General features: G+C 27.9%; 1 protein-coding gene across 1 annotated transcript; it reads left to right on the top strand.

Moving 5' to 3' along the window:
- Positions 1-18,361: 18,361 nt before the first annotated feature.
- LOC106765268 lies at positions 18,362-19,276 on the top strand. Its single transcript, XM_014649832.2, has one exon. The coding sequence runs from the start codon at positions 18,436-18,438 to the stop codon at positions 19,015-19,017; it is 582 nt and encodes a 193-aa protein (XP_014505318.1). The 5' UTR covers positions 18,362-18,435; the 3' UTR covers positions 19,018-19,276.
- The last annotated feature ends 2,311 nt before the right edge of the window (positions 19,277-21,587 follow it).

Raw genomic sequence — 21,587 nt, 5'->3', positions numbered from 1 at the left:
TGCTCATCAACTAAAAATAGACTAATTAACTTCCCTTTCCTATTTGATGATTAGATGACTTTAAAAACTTTATAACTATTCCTACAACTCAAAAACCTTATTTACTCTTATAAACCGTAAAAACTTAATCAGAGCATACTTTCGATACCACTAATCAACAAAAAAAATAGAAGACTCAAATTTCAAATTTATAGAGAAAAAATTAAATATACATAAAACGTACAAACCTAAAAAAAAGAACAAAAGTCAATTTATTTTTTTTAGAAATTGATTGATTATAAAGAAATATTTCAACTCAAAAATCACTATATCAATATCTAATATTAGAAATTATAGAGAAAACGAAAAAAAAAGTTTTAGAGAAATAAATAATTTTAGATAATGAAACTTTTAATTAAAAAAATATATTTATACTGTTATTAAAATAACTTAATATTATTGTTTAAAACATTCACATGTAATAAGTTATTATTGAGACTCTTACAATAAATATATAAACACGTGCAGAAATTATTAAAAGGTAAATGAGTGTTTAATTACTTTAAATATCAAACAAAGTTCAATTAAAATTAAAGGAATTAAAAATTTTACGCATAATTTTACTATATAAAAATGTTAGTAATTATAGATGAACTTTACTTTTTGTGTGTATCTATTGGGCTTGCTTTCTGTGTAGACTTTTTATGTCAACTTTAATGATTCCCACAGAACAATTCGAGGTGACGTAAAGATTAGAAGCATTCATTCTCTTGCAAAAGCATAAACAAAAGTAAAGTACTTTCTGCTTTTAAAATAAAATAAAATATAATAACAACAATAATACAATAAATCTTCTTTAATAACTTTTTATTTCTCAAAAGAATCTTTTCTTTTTTTATCAATTATTTTAAGCATTAAATACGTGCTTACTTTCTAAACTTGAACTCGAATTATAAATAAATATAATTTTTAAGCATTAAATTAAAAAAATGTAATTTTTAATAAATAATATTAATTATTTTTATTTATTGAACATGTTTTAAATTAATATTACAATTATAACATCTTAAATAGAAGAGTTAAATATGTTTTTAGTCCCTATACTTTGGAGCGATTTTGGTTTTAGTCCCTCTTTCAAACTATGGTACAATTTAGTCCTTCAACTTTAGAAAACTCTGGTTTTAGTCCTTTTTACCAATTGAAACAAAAATGTGTCAAACAGTGTAAACAATCCAAATGCTACAATGAAACGTGCTTGAAACAAAAAATAAAGTTAAAAAAATTTGGTAAAAAGGACTAAAACCAGAGTTTTCTAAAGTTGAAGAACTAAATTATACCATAGTTTGAAAGAAGGATTAAAACCAAAATCGCCCCAAAGTATAGGGACTAAAAACATATTTAACCCTAAATAGAATAAACAGTTCAAATATCGCTTTAAAATGTAATCGTTTACCACTTCAAAAATATAACTCAATTGTATTAAGAAAATCATGTATATTATTTTTTAAATTTAAGATCAAATTATATTAAAATTTAAAAATTAAGAACATAATTAAATATTACCTTAATTTCAATAGCAAAGGAGAATGTGACTTCGTTATAATCCAAATTTAATTCATACAAATTAAAATAAAATATACATATAAGTAGAGGGAAACAAAGTCAAAAATGCATCAATTATTGCACTAATTAAATGATTATTATTAGTCAATAGAAAATATAGTTTCTCTAAGACAATTTACGTGTGATATACGAGAACAGTGTAAGTCAATGGTTGTTATTTCATATTCAATAGAAAATCTATCAACTAGTAGTTCTTAATTATATTCAGACACATGTACGAGAAAACAATATTAAAGTATACTACTTTTTAATTATTATTAAGAAGAAAAATAGAAAACTAATTAAAGTTTAAAAATCGCTTAAAACTTCTTTATTTCTCTTTATTTTTACACTTTTATTTACATATTTATTTATATAACATTTATACACATGATATAATATATCCTTAAGTCTCAGAATAATTAACTTAAGTGTAATAAGAAGCAATGAATATATTTCACATAAATTTATACAATATTACTTTCTTTTTGTAAAACCCTACAAAATAATATTTTAGAAGTGGAAATACTTGTTTATATATTTCATTAAAAAGAAAATATTTAATTTATTAGACTTATTTTCGTAAAATTACAACCAACGGTTTAAATTAAAGATATGAATTTGTATTTCAAAATACTTTTTGAAGAAAAAGTGAAATATAATAACGAATTTAAAAGAAATATTTTAAAAATAGATATAAAAAGTGTTATTATTGTACAATTATATAATAATGAGAAGAGTTGAAATGAAAGCAGCATGACCTTTAAAAAATAGGAAAAATTTCTTTTAAAAATATTTTTTTAACAATTCTGTTATAATATATATGTAACAGTTTGTTATTATCTGTTTAAAATATTTTTTTAAATATAAATTCAAATAACCAATAAAATAATGACACGTATTGTTTTATAAAAAATATTGTCAAAAATGTTGTTAAAATATAATCATCTTAAAATAAAAATAAAAAGATAAGAATGATTTGACTGAGTCAGCATTATTGGGTTGTGTTGTGTTGGTGTGAGGTAGTTTGGCAGTTGTAATGCAAGTGGAAGGACAATCCAACGCACCGCTGTACGACATGTTTTCCTACGATACAAAACGGTAAATAATAAAATAGAAAATATATTTTTAACAATTTTTTTTATAATTAATTATATAGAATTTTATAATTGATTTATTTTAAATATACAAATTAATAAAATAATAATATATAATTTATTGTAAAAAAGTTGTTAAAATATTAATATCAACCATTTTGTTTTTGGATAAATTTTTTTAAATAGTGTTAAGAATTCAGTTTAACTTTAATTTATTTTCATATTCATTTTTGTTTTTAAACGGATTTATTTTTGAGGAAATAATAAGTTTCTGTCTTTATAATTTTTGTTTTTGTTGCAGGCGACGTTAACATTCCAATTTTAAATTTGTTGATATATATGATTAAGTTTTATTATTACATGCGAGATTTTGAGATGATTTTGTTTTTAAACACTAAAAATTATACATCTAATATATTGTTTATTTTGAAAGATGAAACTCTTTCACACATTTATTCTTAAAAGTTGTTTTTAGAGGATGAAAGGAAAAATAGAAATATTTAAACTATTTTAAACCTTGATTTTTAAATGATATATTATTAACTTTTTTAAGTGAATATCTAAGAAAATGATTTATCATTTTAGTGAAAAACTTAAGAAATTGATTATTCGTCAGATAACTTTGTTATCAATATTACAGTGAAAGTCAATATTATCATTTCAAGTTTATCAGATGACACGTTATAATTAATCATTGTATATTTAAGATGTTATCTGTTTTAAAGATTGAACTCAATTATATTTTGATATTAAAAGTCTTACAAGTGAAAAAAAGTATTAAAATTATTTTAAATTTCTTGAAAGTTGTGAGACTCTTTAACTTATATAAAATATATTTTTAAATATTTTTATTTTAATTTCTAAAATATACTTTTAAATGTTTTTTATTTTAATTTCTAAAATATATATTTAAGTTATTTATGAAACCATTATATTCATTAGTAAAACTTTTAAAAAGAATTATACGAAAACATGAAATTTTATATAAATATTGTCTATTAAATATAATCAAATGTTATAAAAAGCAGTATTCAAATTTTAACACTGAACAAAAGATTAAAAAACAGTATTAAAAACGAGTTTAAATTTAATTTTGTTCCCATGTCAAGTTTTCGTTTCTAATGTCCTTTTATTTAAGCTCGATTATTATATTTGAAATTGTCATAATTATTTTTAAAAAATAAAAATATATTTTAGAGAAATTAAGAAAGAAAATATATTTAAATTATTCAAATCAAGTTTTAATTCACATGAAACTAGTGTTAAAATAAAATTAATTTATAAGATAGAAATTGTCTTAACTTACATAAATAAGTCTATGTATGTCATATGCAATAAACACGAAATCTTAAAAACATATTATCGGATTAAACATAATGAAATGCTATAAAAAGCAGAGTTCAATTTTTATAAGGGAAGAACACCTAGAAAACCGAATTAAAAATTTGTCACTTCTGAAAGATATAATTTTCCAGAAATGCAAAAAAAAAAAAAAAAATCCTAAAATAGCTAAGAAATGTGTGGTGGGAATGGGATACGCAATGTGCAATATTTTTATCTGTTTATCTAAAATGAGGCCCACTAATTATTTATTTATTTATTATTATTATTTTTTTTTATTTTATTTTCTTTTTAGATTAATTGTTGAATTGACAAGTGCAACTAACCCTTGTTGGCTCCATGCCTTCTTTAACCAAATATGGATGTTGAAGTTGACATTCACATTAATATATATCTCTTATTGTGAAATTATAAATGCGTCCACACTCATACTTCAGTACAACATCTTCCACTGGATCCCACCACTTTTTTTTTTAGTAATACAAAAACAATAAAAAAATATGCTCATAATTTTATTTAAAAGTTATAAATAAAAGAAACATAATATTCTTATTCTAGTGTTTTCTTTAGCGAACTTTTTAAAGCAAATTAACAAAAAAAGTGTGTATTTTTTCATAATTATAATTAAACACGTCAACTATAATTAAAAAAGAAAACTTGCTCTCCCTAATTCTAAAAACGTGTCTTTTATTCTCAATACTTCTTTATTTTCTTTAAGAAAGAAATAACGTCATTATATATAAACTTACCTTTATCTTTAATATTATAAAATTAATTATTTTAAATTTTAAATTTATCATATTAGTCTAAATTAAGTTGTTTTAGAACTTTCAGATTAACTTTATAATGTCTCAGTTTTTAAATTTCTCTTTCACTTTTGTCTTTATCTTTCAAATATTCTGATCTTTGTCTAGCGTTATTAGCTGTCTTAATTTGGTTTCATTTATTCTCTATTTTTTAAATATATTTAGGATAAACAAATTAGTCATATGTATGAAATGATAATCGTGGCAAAATAAGTAATTATTAATAATACAAAAAAAAAAAACATGGCCTGCAAGTATTGATTAAAAAAAACAGAAATGTATTTAAAATATTCAGTTAAGAAAGAACATGAAAATAAAATATAACGTTTTTCGCTATATTCAAATACATCTGTGTCTAATTAAAATAACTTTATAATATTTAAACAAGGGTTAAATATGTTTTTAGTCCCTATACTTTGTGACGATTTTGGTTTTAGTCCCTCTTTCTAACTAGGTATAATTTAGTCCTTCAACCTTAAAAAACTCTGGTTTTAGTCCTTTTTACCATTTTTTTTTTACTTTATTTGCTGTTTCAAGCACGTTTCATCATAGCATTTGGATTGTTTACACTCTTTGACACATTTTTGCTTCAATGTTAACTGAGAAACACGTTTGAAACAACAAATAAAGTTAAAGAAATTTGATAAAAAGGACTAAAACCAGAATTTTCTAAAGTTGAAGGACTAAATTGTACCTTAATTTGAAAGAGGGACTAAAACCAAAATCGCCCTAAAGTATAGGGACTAAATACATATTTAACCCTTTAAACAATATTTTTTGGTATAAATATTTAAATAATTTGTGTCGGCACTTGGCAGAAGACGTGATGCAATGGGGAACAGCGACGTCGTTTTATATTCAGCTTAAAATAATTACATGATTTTCCTGAAACGCAGTTATCTATCTGCCAAACCAAACACGTCATATCCCGAGAAATCTTCGATTTCATTATCCTTTCCCTGCATCGAAAATTTCTACCCAACAAGAGGGACACGTTGGTACTTTCACAGATACTGTTTATGTTCCAAATATTATTTTTTTTTTCTTTTGCTGGTAGATATTAGTTGCTTTATCATCATATTTTTTATAAAAAATAAAATAAAAGATCATTCTATATACTTTTTAATTGGGAAATTTTATTTACTTAACTGTTATTTTAAAAATTCAGTATAACTTTAAAAATTCAAGATAACATTAGTCTTTACTTTGTTACTTAAATTTATTTCTGCTTTAATGAATTTATACATATTTATGGTGATGTTGAAATTAAAAAACTAAAAAAGTATTAATTATTAAATTTTAAATAAATAATCTTAAACAACATACTAAAACCAATAGAGTAAGAGCTTAGGATATTAGTTGGGAGTTTAATGTCACTGATTTAAGATATTTCCTGTCGGTATTTTATTTTTTATTAAATAATTTACGTGACTTTTAAAACTCACATCATATATACATATATTTTTTTTTCATGATAAAAAATATTAGCAACTTATATTTTTTAATTCTAATAAATTAATGTTATGAAAATAATTGATAAATATAAACGGAAAGATATGAAACAAAAATCTTTAACAAAATTTGAACTTTTTATATTTCTTTCGTTTATTAGTATTATACACGCTTATTTATTTTTCTATAAAAAGATGCTTATATTAGGGCGTTTAAAGATTTTTCTCTTATCTTCTCAATTTGGAAGTTCTTTTTTTGTGTGAAAGGGATTAGAAGTCAATTATCACACGTTCTTAGCTATATTCTATCAAAATTTTGATTCAATTATTTTCAAAACATTACAAATCAACACGTAAATTATTTTATCATTAATGAGAAAATCTATTGCATGTATTAATATTTCTTTACATGTCAAAATTTTATGACATAAAAAATAAGAAAAATTTAATGCTATTTAAAATTTAAATAAGAACATAAATTACAATATACAAAAATATTATAATAACTTTAACACCATATACAATTATACAATTAAGCATACATTATCCAAATAAATTTACTGTAAAAACCTAAAAGAACAAAAACCATAAAAAAGTGATAATATCACGTGACTAAATTATTTTAACATTAAATATTAAAATATAAATAGTTTTATTATGAACCATTTTTATTATTTTAAAATATATAATTCTTTTATAAACTTTTATTAGAATTCTTTATTTTTTTATAAAGAAAATTATATTCATCTGATTGAATAATTGACCCTCACTAGCTCTTCAATTTGAGGTGATTAATTTTTTTATTAACGTAAGTTGAGTTTGAACATTTTTTTTGTTTTTTTTTTTATTATTTGTTGAATGTGGATATTCTTTCACTTGCATGCACTTTTTTCGTCATCTATATGAGTCTTTGTTGATCAATGATAATAGTGGTATGTTCTGATTGTTCTTGTGATGTCTCTATATGTAGATAAAATATTCTACAAGTTGAGCGAAGTTTTTCCAGTTAACGTACTATGAGTTGTTGGAAAAGTGGCGCTAAACACCCTAGATCCTAGTGGCTCTATGTTTTGACAGCGTTGAGCACCACTTAGGTTCGCTTAATACCATACCAGAAGACAAACTTGCTTTTCTGATTTAGGTGCACCCTAGACCTATTCAAATGACCAAATTGGTTTATTCGACACTAGTATTGTTGCAAAAACATGTTTATGACTTAAACTAAGTACCACTTTTCTCATTTGGTCATAAATAATATACACTAGATCAACCAACAACTCAAAATACCTGTGACCAATTTTACACTATAGAAACCAAAATTTAGCAAACTAAGTGTCTAAACAAGTCATAATTGACTTGAAAACATACTACAAACCTCCAGTTTTATCACAAACCTACTCCTTTAGACTTTTTCACTTGTTAAAACTCTTAAAATGAACCAAAAACAACCTAAAACTTAACCTATTAACTACTTATCAACTAAACACCAGGTTCATGGTTAATTAAGGTTGTATACTAGTTTGAAATTATCTAAAAATAACTCACAAACATTACTTGTAGTTTTAAAATCATTCTTATAAAAATTCACCTACTAAAACTACAATTTAGACCGAAAACCAGCCAGTTTCTTTTTTTTGTGATAACTGATATACAATAAAAAATGTGTCTGCTGAATTTTCATAATTATATTTTTTATTTATAAAATTCTTAATTATGTCTCTACGAGACAATTTTCTACTGGCGTACAGTTAAGGCCCATACGAATACATTTGGTCACTTATTTAATTATACAAATAAGTAATTTATATATAAAAAAAGTTCAACCATTCCACCATACATATCTGGTGGACGTAAAACTGTAGTTAAAAGACTATTTAAAATACAAAAGCAAAAGTCAAAAGTAAGTTGGAAAGTAAAGTCTGAAAGAAAAAAAAATGTTAGATAATCACTGTATACTATTACAACCATTTATAACAATAAGAAATAGTTACACACAAAAAATAAAATGTACATAAAAATTATATGTAGTTAGACTGAGCCATATTTATGCACACGTATTTTATTTATGAACAAAAATAATATGAGCATCAAAACTTTATATTTACGATGTATAGTAATCTTTTAAAAAATTAAATAAAGCAAATTTAAATTAATGATGAAATATATCATTATTTTATCAATATGAAATATTAAGTCACATCAATGATGAAATATTAATATTTACTTAATTTTATTAATTAAAAAGATGCCTGAAATTTAAATATTATTTTTGTAGGAGTATTTTAAGATTAAATTTGACAAGAGAGTTTTAATTTGATTTTGAGAGATTTTTTGTTTATAGGGAAATGTACCTGTCTTTACTGAAAAGTCAAATCGGAGGTGCATGTGAAAAGCTTTTCATTTGTACAACTTCATAATATTAAGATTTCTTCACTTATCTCATTAATGTTGTGATTGGTTTTAGGTAGCGGTGCTGACAGACCAAACAAATCAGACCGCATTCACGATACACTGAGCAATTGTCGGGAAAAGTTATCAGAATTTGTTTTCTTATAATGATATTTTTCGTATTTCTTTTTACAATATTTTAATATTATTTACCTATTATTTAATGGTTATTTTCTATTAATATTTATGATTATTATTATTATTAATTATAAAATAATATTAAAATATTATAAAAAATATTTTCAAATTATTATTATCTATTTATTTTCTTCAAAACACTTTCTTTTTTAACATTTTTAGTAAAGGTCATATAAAATATAATTTTATTTTACTGAAAAGAATAAAAATGAAAAAAAGTACATATGAATTGGTAAAAATAGTGTCTGAATGAACAGACTTTTAGATTAAAGAAGAATTTAATTTTACAAAATTATTTAAGGGAGTAATAAGAATGTAAAAATAGTAAATTTTTTTTATGGTGGTTTTGATTTGAGTGTTCCAAATGCACCCACGTCACGAATGAAAGAAAATTGAAATTATAGCACAATTATTAGTTTATATTTAAGTGATATTTATTAGAAAACATTTTTGGCACGTAATAGGGGAAAGAGTGGCACGTGTGAAGTGGAAGGACTGAGTTGGCACGGTGCATGGCTAATGGTGTCATGGGGAAATGCGAAAGCCGCCACAGTGACTTGCACCGAGAAAGTGCACAAGGTATTAACAAATGCTGTGTGCCGTACAACTTTTGCCTGTTGTTTGTTCTTTTAAATAAATCTTTTATCTATGTATAAATAACTTCAAATTAAAAATAATGTGACTAGTAAAAAAGCTGTTTAATGTTATTAATTATGAGTAAGCTCGACTATATGTAAGACAGGACCCGACGTCTATAGTATTTTTATAAATAAGTTGGTCATATAGACGTCAGTTTATAAGGATTTTGACGTCTATAGTCTTTCATACGTCGGGATTGTCCTAATTGACGTCTATATGTCTGATAGGTGGGTGAAAAGTCATTTTTTTCAGACATATAGACGTTAGTTGGACAGGACCCGACGTCTATATAGCGGAAATTAATGGTTGTTCACTTACCTGTTAGACATATAGACGTCAGTTAGGGCGACCCCAACTTCTATATGTCTATGGGACAGGTGAAAAGTCATTCCTTTCCGTCATATAGACATCGGATCTTGCCAAACTGACATTTATATGGTGGACATCAATGACTATTCACCTACCTATCAGGCCTATAGACGTAAGGTAAGCGATAGTCGACGTCTATATGTCTGCCAGACAGGTGAAAAGTCATTCCTTTCAATCAAGTAGACGTCAGATGCCTCTTCACTGACGTCTATAATCATATATAGACGTCAGTGGCCTTAGTAGTTGACGTTTATAAGCCCCGCGAATGTTAATTTTTAAATCAGAAAGACGTCGAATTAGTGAGTTAACCAACGTCTTTTCCATTATAGACGTTGGGCTCATGTGCAACCGACGTTGAATTTCTTTTTAAAACAGAGATTACGAACCAGCAGTTTCGTGCACTTCATCGTCTTCCTTTGCTTTTCTCTCTGCTCCTTTGAATTTACAGGTGCGTTTAATATCTTTTGATATGGTTAAACTTGCTTTTAATTTTTAATCCGATTAAAATAATCTTTGATGTATTATCTTTTATTTGAACCGATTAAAATGTGTTTTTGTTGTGTTTTGGTGCGGGTTTTTCTTTTGTCTTTGGGTAGCGTGGTGCACCTTCTCCCTTTGCTAGTTTCCTCCTAAGAAAAACTTACGACTTTTGGATATATCATGGCATTCCAATCTAAACACGAACCTGGGTCCTTACATAGAGCTATTCCCACCGCCATTGAAAAAGAAAACTGTGAGAATACGGTGTCACCATATTCTCACCGTATTCTTTCTTCATTGGCGGTCGGAGTGGACCTAGGCAACGACACAAGTTCATCTTTGGGTTGAAATGCCATGAGAAATCCAAAAGACACAATTTTTTCTTACGAGAAAACTAGCAAAGGAAGGAGGTGCTACTATGCTACCCAAAGACACGAGAAAAACCGCATCAAAACACAACACACCATAAACGTCGATTAATGTAATGATAGACGTCTATAGTGCCATAAACGTCGGCTAATGTAATGACTGACGTCTAGAGTGCCCATAGACGTCGATTAATGCAATGTTTGACGACTTTATTGACATCGGACATGTCACTAAACAGACGTCTAGGGTGCCCTTAGACGTCGGTTAGTGTAATGTCTGATGTCTTTATAGACGTCGAGCTTTGACCTTAACCGACATCTATAACGACGTCGCACATGCAGAAAACTGACGTCTTATTAACGTCACCCACAAAGATGTTTGTTTCTGATGTAAGGTTAAATGTCCAAAATAACCAACGTCTAAAGTCTTTTTGCAATAGTGTGTAAACAATATTTTGAAAAAACTTATTTATTTATTTATTTATGATGTTTTTGTTTTTTAAATAGATATAGATTTGAGATAAAAGAAAGAATGAAACTGAAAAAGAGAAAGCATAAAGATATTTATGATAAGAAATGAAGTCATGAAGAAAAATAAATTTGATATTATAGTTTGAAATTATGAAAGAAAATTGTTGAATAACCGAATATAGGAAGAGAGATGTAGCAAGTTGGAATAGTGGTAGCGATAATATGGTAGGTTTTGGTGGGCCAAGATGTCAGAGAACAATATCACATATCTAATTGGGACCATTCTTTTCATTTTTCTAACATTTAGATGTCATCAATGTGACCGCGTTGAGGAAGACAAGACCAGGAACATGCTCTGTTCTTGCCTTTCAAAAAACCTACCATTTCTTCCACTTCTAGGTAACTTTTTTTTATTACTTTTAACTATTAAATATAAAAATATTCATACTATAACATACTTTTACTATAACTTTCTATATTTTTTTAAAAAAGAAAATAATAAAATATAAAAAAATGTCAAATAAATATAAATCAAAATTTATATCTATCAAAGAATATTTTTCTAATAAAAATCAACTTTTCATATCGTTACTTTCTCTTACCGTTACTTGTGCTCTCCATATTTTTTTAGCAAAGTTAAAAAATAAAAAGTAAAGAAGCTTTCTGAAAGTTTAAAAAGAAAAAAAGAAAAAAGATTTGGATAATATAAAAAAGAAAAAGAAAAGGCTGCAAATAGGTTTATTCGAATGTGACGTGGTAGAAGAGAAAAGAAGTTCTCATCTATCAAACTTTTCAGATGCCACGAGGAGAACATTGTCAGCGGCTGCTTCGGTGAAGAGAGAACGTGCTTTCTACACTTCTTTTAACTTATTTAAAAAAAAATGAAATTTTAACAACTTTTAATTATTACGTGATTTAAAATTATTCTATAAGTAATAATAACAATTATAAACATTAATATAAATCAATCGATAATATTAAAATATCGTAAAAAATATTGTAAAGTTATCATTACCTTTCATTTAAAAATATAATATTCAAATTATATTCATCTTTTTCATTTTTTAAATTATACTCACTTTATAAAAAATAAAATAAAATATTCTAAAATATAGGATTGACTAAAGATTAATAAAAATTAAAAAAAGAATCTTAATTGTTTACACTTGCAAGTGAGAAATTATAGAAAAAAAGGACCCAAGAAAAGTAGGTGGGAGAATGGATCCCAATTAATGTTAAAGTAAATGACAACAGTTTTTCTAATGGGAAAAAAAGGTACTAAAATCAATGCTCAAGTGGATAAGAACAGTTTTTTCTCATTAAAAAAAGGTACCAAAAGTTTGATGTGTATAAAGAAAGAGAATCAAATAAAGAAAACAATTTTAGTTAAGCCAAAATTTCAGTAACTTATTTTTATAAATGAAAAGTAAAAGAAAATTTAATTTATATTTAAACCTCAATTTATTTAGTTATATGGTTAATACTTGTAAAGATGAACGAGAGTTAGTTTCTTGTTTTATAGCAAGATAATGGTGTCGATTAACTTTTACATTTTATGATAGAATTAAACTATAGTATGAGAATATTAAATTTTAGAAATAAGGTCCAAAGTAAAATTTTAGTTTTAAGGTTTTTTTAATTTTTTTAGTATTAATATATTTTTATTAAATTAGTTGTAAAATTATATTTGAGAATAAAACTTAATTAAAATATTATGAGCAATGTTAATGTTTAAATAGTTTCCTTTTAGAACTAATAATGTGATTTAGATAATGAGACTCAAATATTTTAATGTTAAAAAGTTTAAAATATAAATAAAAATTTTACAAAGAAGGTTTCATCATTTCAAGTCACTTGTTAGATTATTTGTTTATGAAATATAAACTAACTAACTAAAGATAAGAGATAAATATAAACTAAATATAATATATCTAACACTCCTCCTCAAGCTGGAGCATACAGATTGTATTTACCAAGCTTGTTACTAAAATAAGCCATAAAAACTTGGTGAAAATATCTGCTTCCCACTTGAGAGACACCAAATTGCTAATGATTTGCAAGTTGACATAGAAGACAAAATACCAACCCAAAAGACTCGCCCTGAGCAACAAATGTGGGAGGTTGCTCCATGTAAATCTCTTCTTGCAAATCGCCCTTGAAGAATGCCGCCATTGGATAAAGAGGTAATTGTCGAAGAGCCACCACGGCTATAAATAAACTAACAACAGACCATCTTTTCCATGAAAAAAGCATATATGGACGGGTCAAACGCAACGGTAAAAAGAGAGGTCAGAAGAGACAACAACGGAAGAAGCCATGGATAAACAAGAGAGAGAAAGAAACCCTAAAAATTCAACATGCTCTGATGGCCTCAACGACCACAAGAGGCGATTCGGATGGAGCGGTCTTCAGTTGATTCTGGAACTCCGGCGAGGTTCCAGCGAGATTCCGGCGAGATTCCAACGAGGTTCTAACGAAGGTCCGGCGAGGGTCCGGCGAGGGTCCGGCGAAAGGTCCGACGAAGCTCCGGCGAAAGGTCAGGGGAAGGTCCGACGAAGTTCCGGTGAAGGATGATGACCGACGACGAGTAGCGGTGATGCACTGCGGATGCAGTGGCCTTTCTTGGCCGGGCTGCCGGCGGCCATGGTGGCCGCCCGCGCGCAGACAGCGAAGATAATGACTAAAGAATCAGAGAACCAGGCTCTGATACCATATGAAATATAAACTAACTAACTAAAGATAAGAGATAAATATAAACTAAATATAATATATCTAACATTGTTTAAAGATCAAAGATGCTAAAGTTATCAATGCGGGAAGGTTTTCAAGTTTGTTTGGTTAGTTCTTGAAACAGAGTAAGTTAGTTTTTTTATATTTTATCTAATTTTTATGTTTTTCATTGCATGTGATCAGTTTTCTATGCATGTGTCATTTGAGTCTTCCTTTAGGTTCTTTGTTGATCAGTGGTTCTAACGACATATCCTGATCATGATTTTGTGGTTTATAAGTACATATAGAATTCTTTGAGATAAGTGAGTGATTTTAAGTTCTTTAAAAATTTTCGGCCGTTTAACGGGTGAAGAAAGCTAACTATCACCTTTTTATGATGTTAATGCTTTGATAATCTGTTATGCACGTTGAATTTGATTTGAGATTTGGTATGGGAAATTATTGTGTGATTGCTTGTTGCGTGATTTCTTATTTTTATGGTCTGTGAATGATGTAAAGTGTTGCTTTAGTTGATTGAATCAATACTTAAATCTACTCTAGTTATTATGATGGTGTGCTGTTTGAATTGCTTAATTTGGTTGAAATTGTTTAATTTGGTTGAAATTGATGTCGAATTGATTTGGTAATAAGTTAGAATTTTGTTTAGAAATTGGTCTTGAATTGGTGGTTTAACGAGTAATATTCTTTGGGGACTCTTCTTTAAAGGTGTTTGATGTTAGGAGTTTGTGTTTTTTTCATTCGAGACTTAGTTTTTTGTTTTGCTGAAATATGGTATTTTGATATGCTAAGTTTGTTGTTTGGGATGTGATGATTGTTGGTTTGATATGATGTACTGAGTCATTGGACAATTGGGCAAATTAGTATTCAGCCAAATGTTTAAATATGTTTTCAAATCAATCACAATGTCAAGAATAGAAATTTGGTCATTTGGATAGATCTTGAGTGCAATCAAATCAGGATTTTAAGTTCCTAGTTTCTAATGTGACACAGAGGGTCGTTGATATAATGTTGAGCGTTGGCCTTCTAGTGCCATGGATTTTGGTCTCTAGATGCAAGACGTTGAGTGATGGTTCTGTACCGTTGAACGCACCCTGTTGTTGGTTATGTTTTTGGTTTTTTGTGTTTCATGTCCTAAACTGGGTTTATTTCAGTAATACTGATTTTATATGTATAATTAGAGGGGATTGTTTATGCTTTGCTAATTTTAAATATGAATGTTAGTATGGTTAAAGACTACTTGTAAACATGTATAATGTTTTTTCATACATGATACTATGATGATAACAAGTTGTTATTGATTATGTGAATGATTTATGTTTATTTTATATTTGGTTGGTGTAATCCCATGGATCTCGTGGAGAGATTTATGGTGATATTTTTAGTAGTGTGAGTATTATTGGGTGTTTAGACGTTGGAGGTTACCTTGATACTTTAATAACCATTCTTTCTCAAGTAGAGTATGATGGTTATGTGGTGAGAGAAGTAGGAGGTCCTGTCATAAGGACGAGCCCAAGGCTCTTATGACCTTGACAATAACTAATGTTGTGAGTAATAGCTCGACAAAGCGCCGAGGTGGATTGGGTATTACCACTACAAGTGCACGGTCTCCCGATATTTCACATCAATACTGGTCTGAACAATCAAGTTTAAAATTCATGGTTGTGTGCTTATTAATGGATTGATATAACTTGTATATATGTCAATTGTTGTATTTCAATTGTATTAATGTTTCTTCGACAATTTAGTTTACCCTTTTGTTCTTGTTTGCTTGTATGTTTGTCTATTCTTTTGTAATGATTAATTTAATTATGTGAGCGGAGGAAGATGTTTCTCTTGAAGATGACGGAGACGAAGCTTAGAGTAAGACATTTCGTTAGTCTCTTTTATTTTTGAAAGGAGTTGATTTCATTTTTTGTTCATAGTATTGCATAACCTTGTATATTATTATATGTTATATCTAGATAACTGTGATGGTAACTTAAAAGTTATTCTTAAATTATTTTTTTTATTATTAAAATTAGTGTAATGAATCTTATGGTAATTATTAGAATGTTACAAAACATAATTATTTTTTATTAGTATTAAAAGTAGTATTTAACAATTAAATAATTTCTTTAATAAATTACAATTATGTTTAAAAAATGGAATAATTAATTATCTCTAATTTTTACTAATATTTATTAAGAGAAATAAATGTTTTATTTGAATTACTTAAAGCTAGTAGTGATATAGAATATAAAATAAAGTTGTTTGTTTAACCAGAATTGTAAAACTTTAAATATTTGTTAGAAATTAATATTTGATATGACATTTGGATTAAATCCATATATAATAGTTTATAATAAAAGTGTATATATGTATTATTGATAAAGTTATTGAATAATTAAAATATTTTTTATTTTTTTTTTAAATTAGAGAGAAAATTGATTTGAAAATATATTGACTTTTTGTTAAGAGAATTGTTTTGAAATTAATATAAAACTTAAGTATCTGTAAACATATTAGTTGTATAAAGAAACATTTTGATAAAAATGTTGAAGATAAAAATTTATAAAATCTATTATAAAATCACCTAGAATATATACTGTAGATAAAACGATTATCATCTTCAAAATAGTTGAATAATTTAAAATATACGAAGATATTTTTGATATATTATTTAGTGTTGTAAAAAAAGTAAAGTCATTGAACTGTATAAATTAATTTTATTACTCAGAAAATAATTTGAGAAAAATTATGATACACTTTAGTATAAATTATTTTATTAATAAAACAAAATCTGATTCTTAAACTTGTTTTAAACTCCCAAGTGATGTTTACGAATAACTTAAATTATACAAATGCATTATTTTTGCAGGGAGATCCTTATTGCACTGGTTAGTTATATATTTAAAGATATAATATATGTAAATCACAAATGCTATAATTAGATATATTTCTCCAATATCATATAGTCTTATATATAAATAGTTGCATGATTCATACATGATCTTTGGTGAAGCAGTGTAAGAGTTAATAATTTATTACATCAATTATGTCATTCATTGTATGTTACATTACATAGTATTCAATCAATGCTCTTACATGTTAGTATATTCTCTTTTATTATCATTGTGATGATGGTGTTTTAACTTAACACGACAACTTATATAAGTACAAACACGAGACCAACAAATGTACTATACACACATATGCTGGGACAACATTTTGTGTGCATATACAGCTATGAATACAAAAGTGTTATATTTAACGGATACTTGTAAATATTTTACAAATGCAAATTAATTTAATTATTAGTGTTTATTTTGAAGTAATTTTAAACTAACTATAAAATGACATATAAATAATATTAAAATATTAAAAAGTATTATTGTTGAAATGTTATTATACTAATATAAGAAAGAAGATTAATACATGATAGAGATTGAAGGAGAAAGGCAAGTGGTTGGTGGTTAGAAGAGAATCCAACACCATCAGTACTCTTATCATAACCCTAGCCTAACTAGAACCTTCTTTCCTTTAGCCTTTCATCATTCATTAAAATAAAAACCTATATTTAATAGGATAATGATACATAGACAACATTTTTTGACAATATTTAAATATCATTATATGTATCATTGTATGATTGATTCAAATAATAAAATAACACCCCCATGAACCACTCACACAATGATACGATGATATTCAAATGTTACAAAAAAATGTTATCTAAGTATCTTTATCTATCTAATATTTCTACAATAAAAATAAAAATAATTATAATAATATTCATAAAAATAAAATCAACTCAACCCAAGAATCTACCACCACCTGTGGTGTGACCCACTGACCACTCCACCAAATCCCAAACTTTCAAAAAATAAACCTAATTAATAATAAAAAAAAAAACACACATGATGTTTCCTATTACGTGGTCCCCACCCCGGAACCCAAACCCAAATTAAATTTAGTTTATTGCCAGAAAAGAAAAATCAGCTATCTGCAATAATGGCCAACGGATCTTACACGCCAAAAAGGAAAACTCAGAACGACACACACAACATCATATTTTAACTTTTATTTTTTATTTTTCTTAATTTAATGTCATACTACCTATTTATTTAATACAACAGGATCTATCTTTCTATCTATCTATCCACGTGTCTCTTTCATGATTTTTCTATTTCCGGGAATTAAATTTGGGAAAAAAAAAGTATTGACTATAATCCATTGATTTACTTGATAAACAATGTGATTAATATTAAAAAAAGTAATTATTTTGTTATGAATATTAAAAAAAGTTATTGTTTGTGTGAAAGAAAAAAAAAAAAGGAGACGTCCGTGAATGGAGTTGTGTTTTATTATGCAGCGATATGCACGCGCCTGTCACTATCTTGCATTAGGAATTAAAGTAGACAAAGCCTATCTTACTTTTCCAACCCTTATATATAATACCCTTCACCCTTTCTCTTTCTTCCCACCCAAATCATTCATCTTTTCTCTCTCTAAAATCACTCTTTTTTTCAACTTTTCCATGGCGGAAACCACCAAGAAGCGAGTTCGTCACGAGTTTGCTGCCAACTCGTCCGACTCGCCCGAGTCCAAGATTCCCCGGGTTGACTCGACCGAGTCTTACCTCCACTCCCATGTGCAGCTTCAACACGACATTTTTAACATGCTCGACGACGCCGACAATGTGCCCGACCGTGACGCCGTGCAGGGTCTCGATTCGGTCATCAAAAGCTTCGAGGATGAAATCAAGGCTCCGACTTTGGATTTGGACCCGAATGACCCGACCCAGGTGCCTGATTCAGGCGAGTTGCAGACCAAGCTGGGGTATTTACTCGAAGCTTCCGATGATGAGCTGGGGTTGCCACCGACCGAGGCTGCAGTTGAGGAAGAACCGGGTCGGGTTGACCCGGCATTGTTGGAGCTTGCCGGGTTCAATGGCTTTGAGGATTATGTTCCGGGTTTTGACGCGTTTGGGTTTGGTTCTGGATTCGCGGCGGAGAGTGACGGTGGCGCCGGGGGTTTCGTGACCGTGGATGGGTTGTTCGATTATGCGGATTCGGCTGCGGATGTTTTGTGGCGGTCGGAGTCCTTACAGGCTATGTAAGCGGTGGCGTGACGGCGGTGAAGGTGGGTGAAGTTTTGTGGTGGGGGTTAGTAAAACGGTGCTTAGGGGTGGAAATGTAAATCTAGGAAAATTTGGGGGTATGAAGAGAAAAAAAAAAGTAGCACAGAAATGTAGGTGTAGATGTGAAAAGTTGTAGGGTTAAGATTTGTTTGTTGCTTCGGTTTTTTTCGATGAATTCAATTGAAACAAACTGGCTCTTTGACGACACCGTTTCATTGTTTCAGTTTTGTTTTTTTGATTTTTGGTTTTATTTATGGATAAAGTATTTTCTGTGAACCTGAAGATTGTTAACTGCTTTAAATAACGTTTTACTTACTTTAGTACGAGATACTTTTAATAAACAATTTTGAGATTTTTTTAATATGTTTATACTGCTCTTTTTTAAAAAAGTATTGTAATGAATATGAAATTATTGGAATATAGAAATAAAAAGTAAAACAAATGTTGCAAATGTAGTATAATTTTTGGGTTCTACATTAATATTTTGCAAAATTGAAAAGGTTGATTCTAGTATAAATATCAATTTTTAAGAAAGACTGTCGAACAAATATATCAATTATTTTTTAAAAGGTTACTTGCAATTTGGTTTTCTTTCTGAAACTCGAAAGAGAAAAAGGGTGTTGGCATTACTGGTTAGCGTTACGTTACACCTTATTTATTAATGGTTGTTACGTTATAACTTGAAAAAGAGTGGTTTTTGTGCTGAAATGGTGAAACTTTTATGTTTTTGTTTGGTTTAGAAAGTGGGAGGAAGAAAGGGAGAAGAGATTATTTTCTAGATTTATTTGATGGGAAGAAAAGCAATCACTGAGGTCATTTGATTGTTTAGGAAAAAGGAAATTGTACATGATGGTGATATATTTGGATAATATACAATAATTGATTTTACCCACTATATATCATGATGATGACATAGCGAAATTAATTGAAACAAATATTGGTTGCTTGGCCTTTTTCATGAAAATTAATTTGCTTCTTATCATAAAGTCAATATGGGAATTCTATAATGAAAAGATAAATAAATAAAATAAATATACAAATCGTGGAGGAGGGTGAAAAAACGCAAGAGGTGAATAATTAAAATATACGTTAATGATAGATGTGTTGATTGTGGGTTAAGATTAACTGTTTGGATTCTATTGTGTTGTTTGAGGTTTAATTTTTGTTTAGTAAAATGTCTTTTGATAATTAAAATGTAAAAGATTTTAATGATAAATGTTTTGGGTGTGAAGTCAATGTCATCTCTTTAGGTTATATTGTGTTGTCTAAGATTCAATTATTCTTTAGTGAACAGTCTTTTGTATATTCAAACCGATTGAAGTTTAAAGATAAACGTTTTGGGTATGGGTCAAGGTTATCTGTTTAGGTCCTATTATGTTGTCTAAGATCCAATTATTCTCTAGTGAGCGGTCTCCTATGCATTCAAACTGGTCTGGTAGTACCTATAGAAGGTACTCTGATGTCAAAGTTAGTTCAGCGTTTGAGAGATAACAATATGCAATAGTTAATGCACGTCACCTACCTTTTTAACTCAAACCTTTATTTATAGGTGTTGTGGTGGGTTTTTTTTTTTTTATTAACGTTAGTCTAATTACAATCCAATTATGAGTAATCATGTTTTAATCTTAAGTTAATCCGTTTTATTGTTAATAAGTTTTGGTATTGCTCATTCAAATTGATCTAATTCAAGGCCGAACAATATGTTTAGTGACCATCCGAGCTCAGTGGCCAACTCTCCGAACTATTGCTTGACTATCTGAGATATAGCATGGTTGGTCGATCTAATTTATGGTCAGTTAGGCTCGCTAGTTTGATGTATGGTAAGTCGGTTTACTTGGTGGTTGACCGAACTTGCTGGTTTGCTTCTGAGCTAGGGGTTGACCATTTAGTTTGATATATGGTGGACTAATCTGTTTGGTGGTCGGCCGAGCTTGCTAGTTTGCTCTTAGAGCTGAGGGTTGACCACAATTTGATGTACATCAGTTTGGTGGTCAACCGAACTTGTGGGTTCGCTCTCTATGCTAGTAGTTGAGCATCACTTCTAACGTGTAATTGGTCAATCTATTTGGTGATCGGTCGACTCGCTCATTTATTTTTGGTAATTAAACTTTTCGTCTCAATCATATATCATGTGAACGGATTGGTTGTTCGTCCGAACTTGTGATTCATAACTAATTTGACAATTGACCATTTATATTATAATTAACCGTTTTCATTATAACTGATCGGACTATCATAAGATATAATAAATAAAAATTAATAAATGTAATTCAAATTGTAATGACTTGATCTTTTCTAAAAAAAATTCTTATAAAATGATACCTAAATTTTTCAATAATTTCTTTAAGATAGTTTATCCTCAACTTTTTATTTACTTACATCTACTCTTTAATCAAAATATCCAAGATACAAGCCAATAAATTATTTAAGAAATTCAGTTTCTTGTTTTACCCTTTATTTTTCTTTTTTGCTCTTCCAAGCTTGAGAAGGATGATCCAACATTGCAAAAGACCTTTATGACAGTATTAAACAGTATCACTTTTCGCTCA

Source organism: Vigna radiata, chromosome 1 (assembly GCF_000741045.1).
Source record: "Vigna radiata var. radiata cultivar VC1973A chromosome 1, Vradiata_ver6, whole genome shotgun sequence".
Taxonomy (NCBI): domain Eukaryota; kingdom Viridiplantae; phylum Streptophyta; class Magnoliopsida; order Fabales; family Fabaceae; genus Vigna; species Vigna radiata.
The sequence above is the reverse complement of the archived record's forward strand: the minus strand, read 5'-3'. Positions and strand labels throughout refer to the sequence as shown.

Bases quoted from the DNA above. Each gene is read 5' to 3' on its own strand.
- LOC106765268 (XM_014649832.2), top strand. From the start codon at position 18,436: ATGGCGGAAACCACCAAGAAGCGAGTTCGTCACGAGTTTGCTGCCAAC.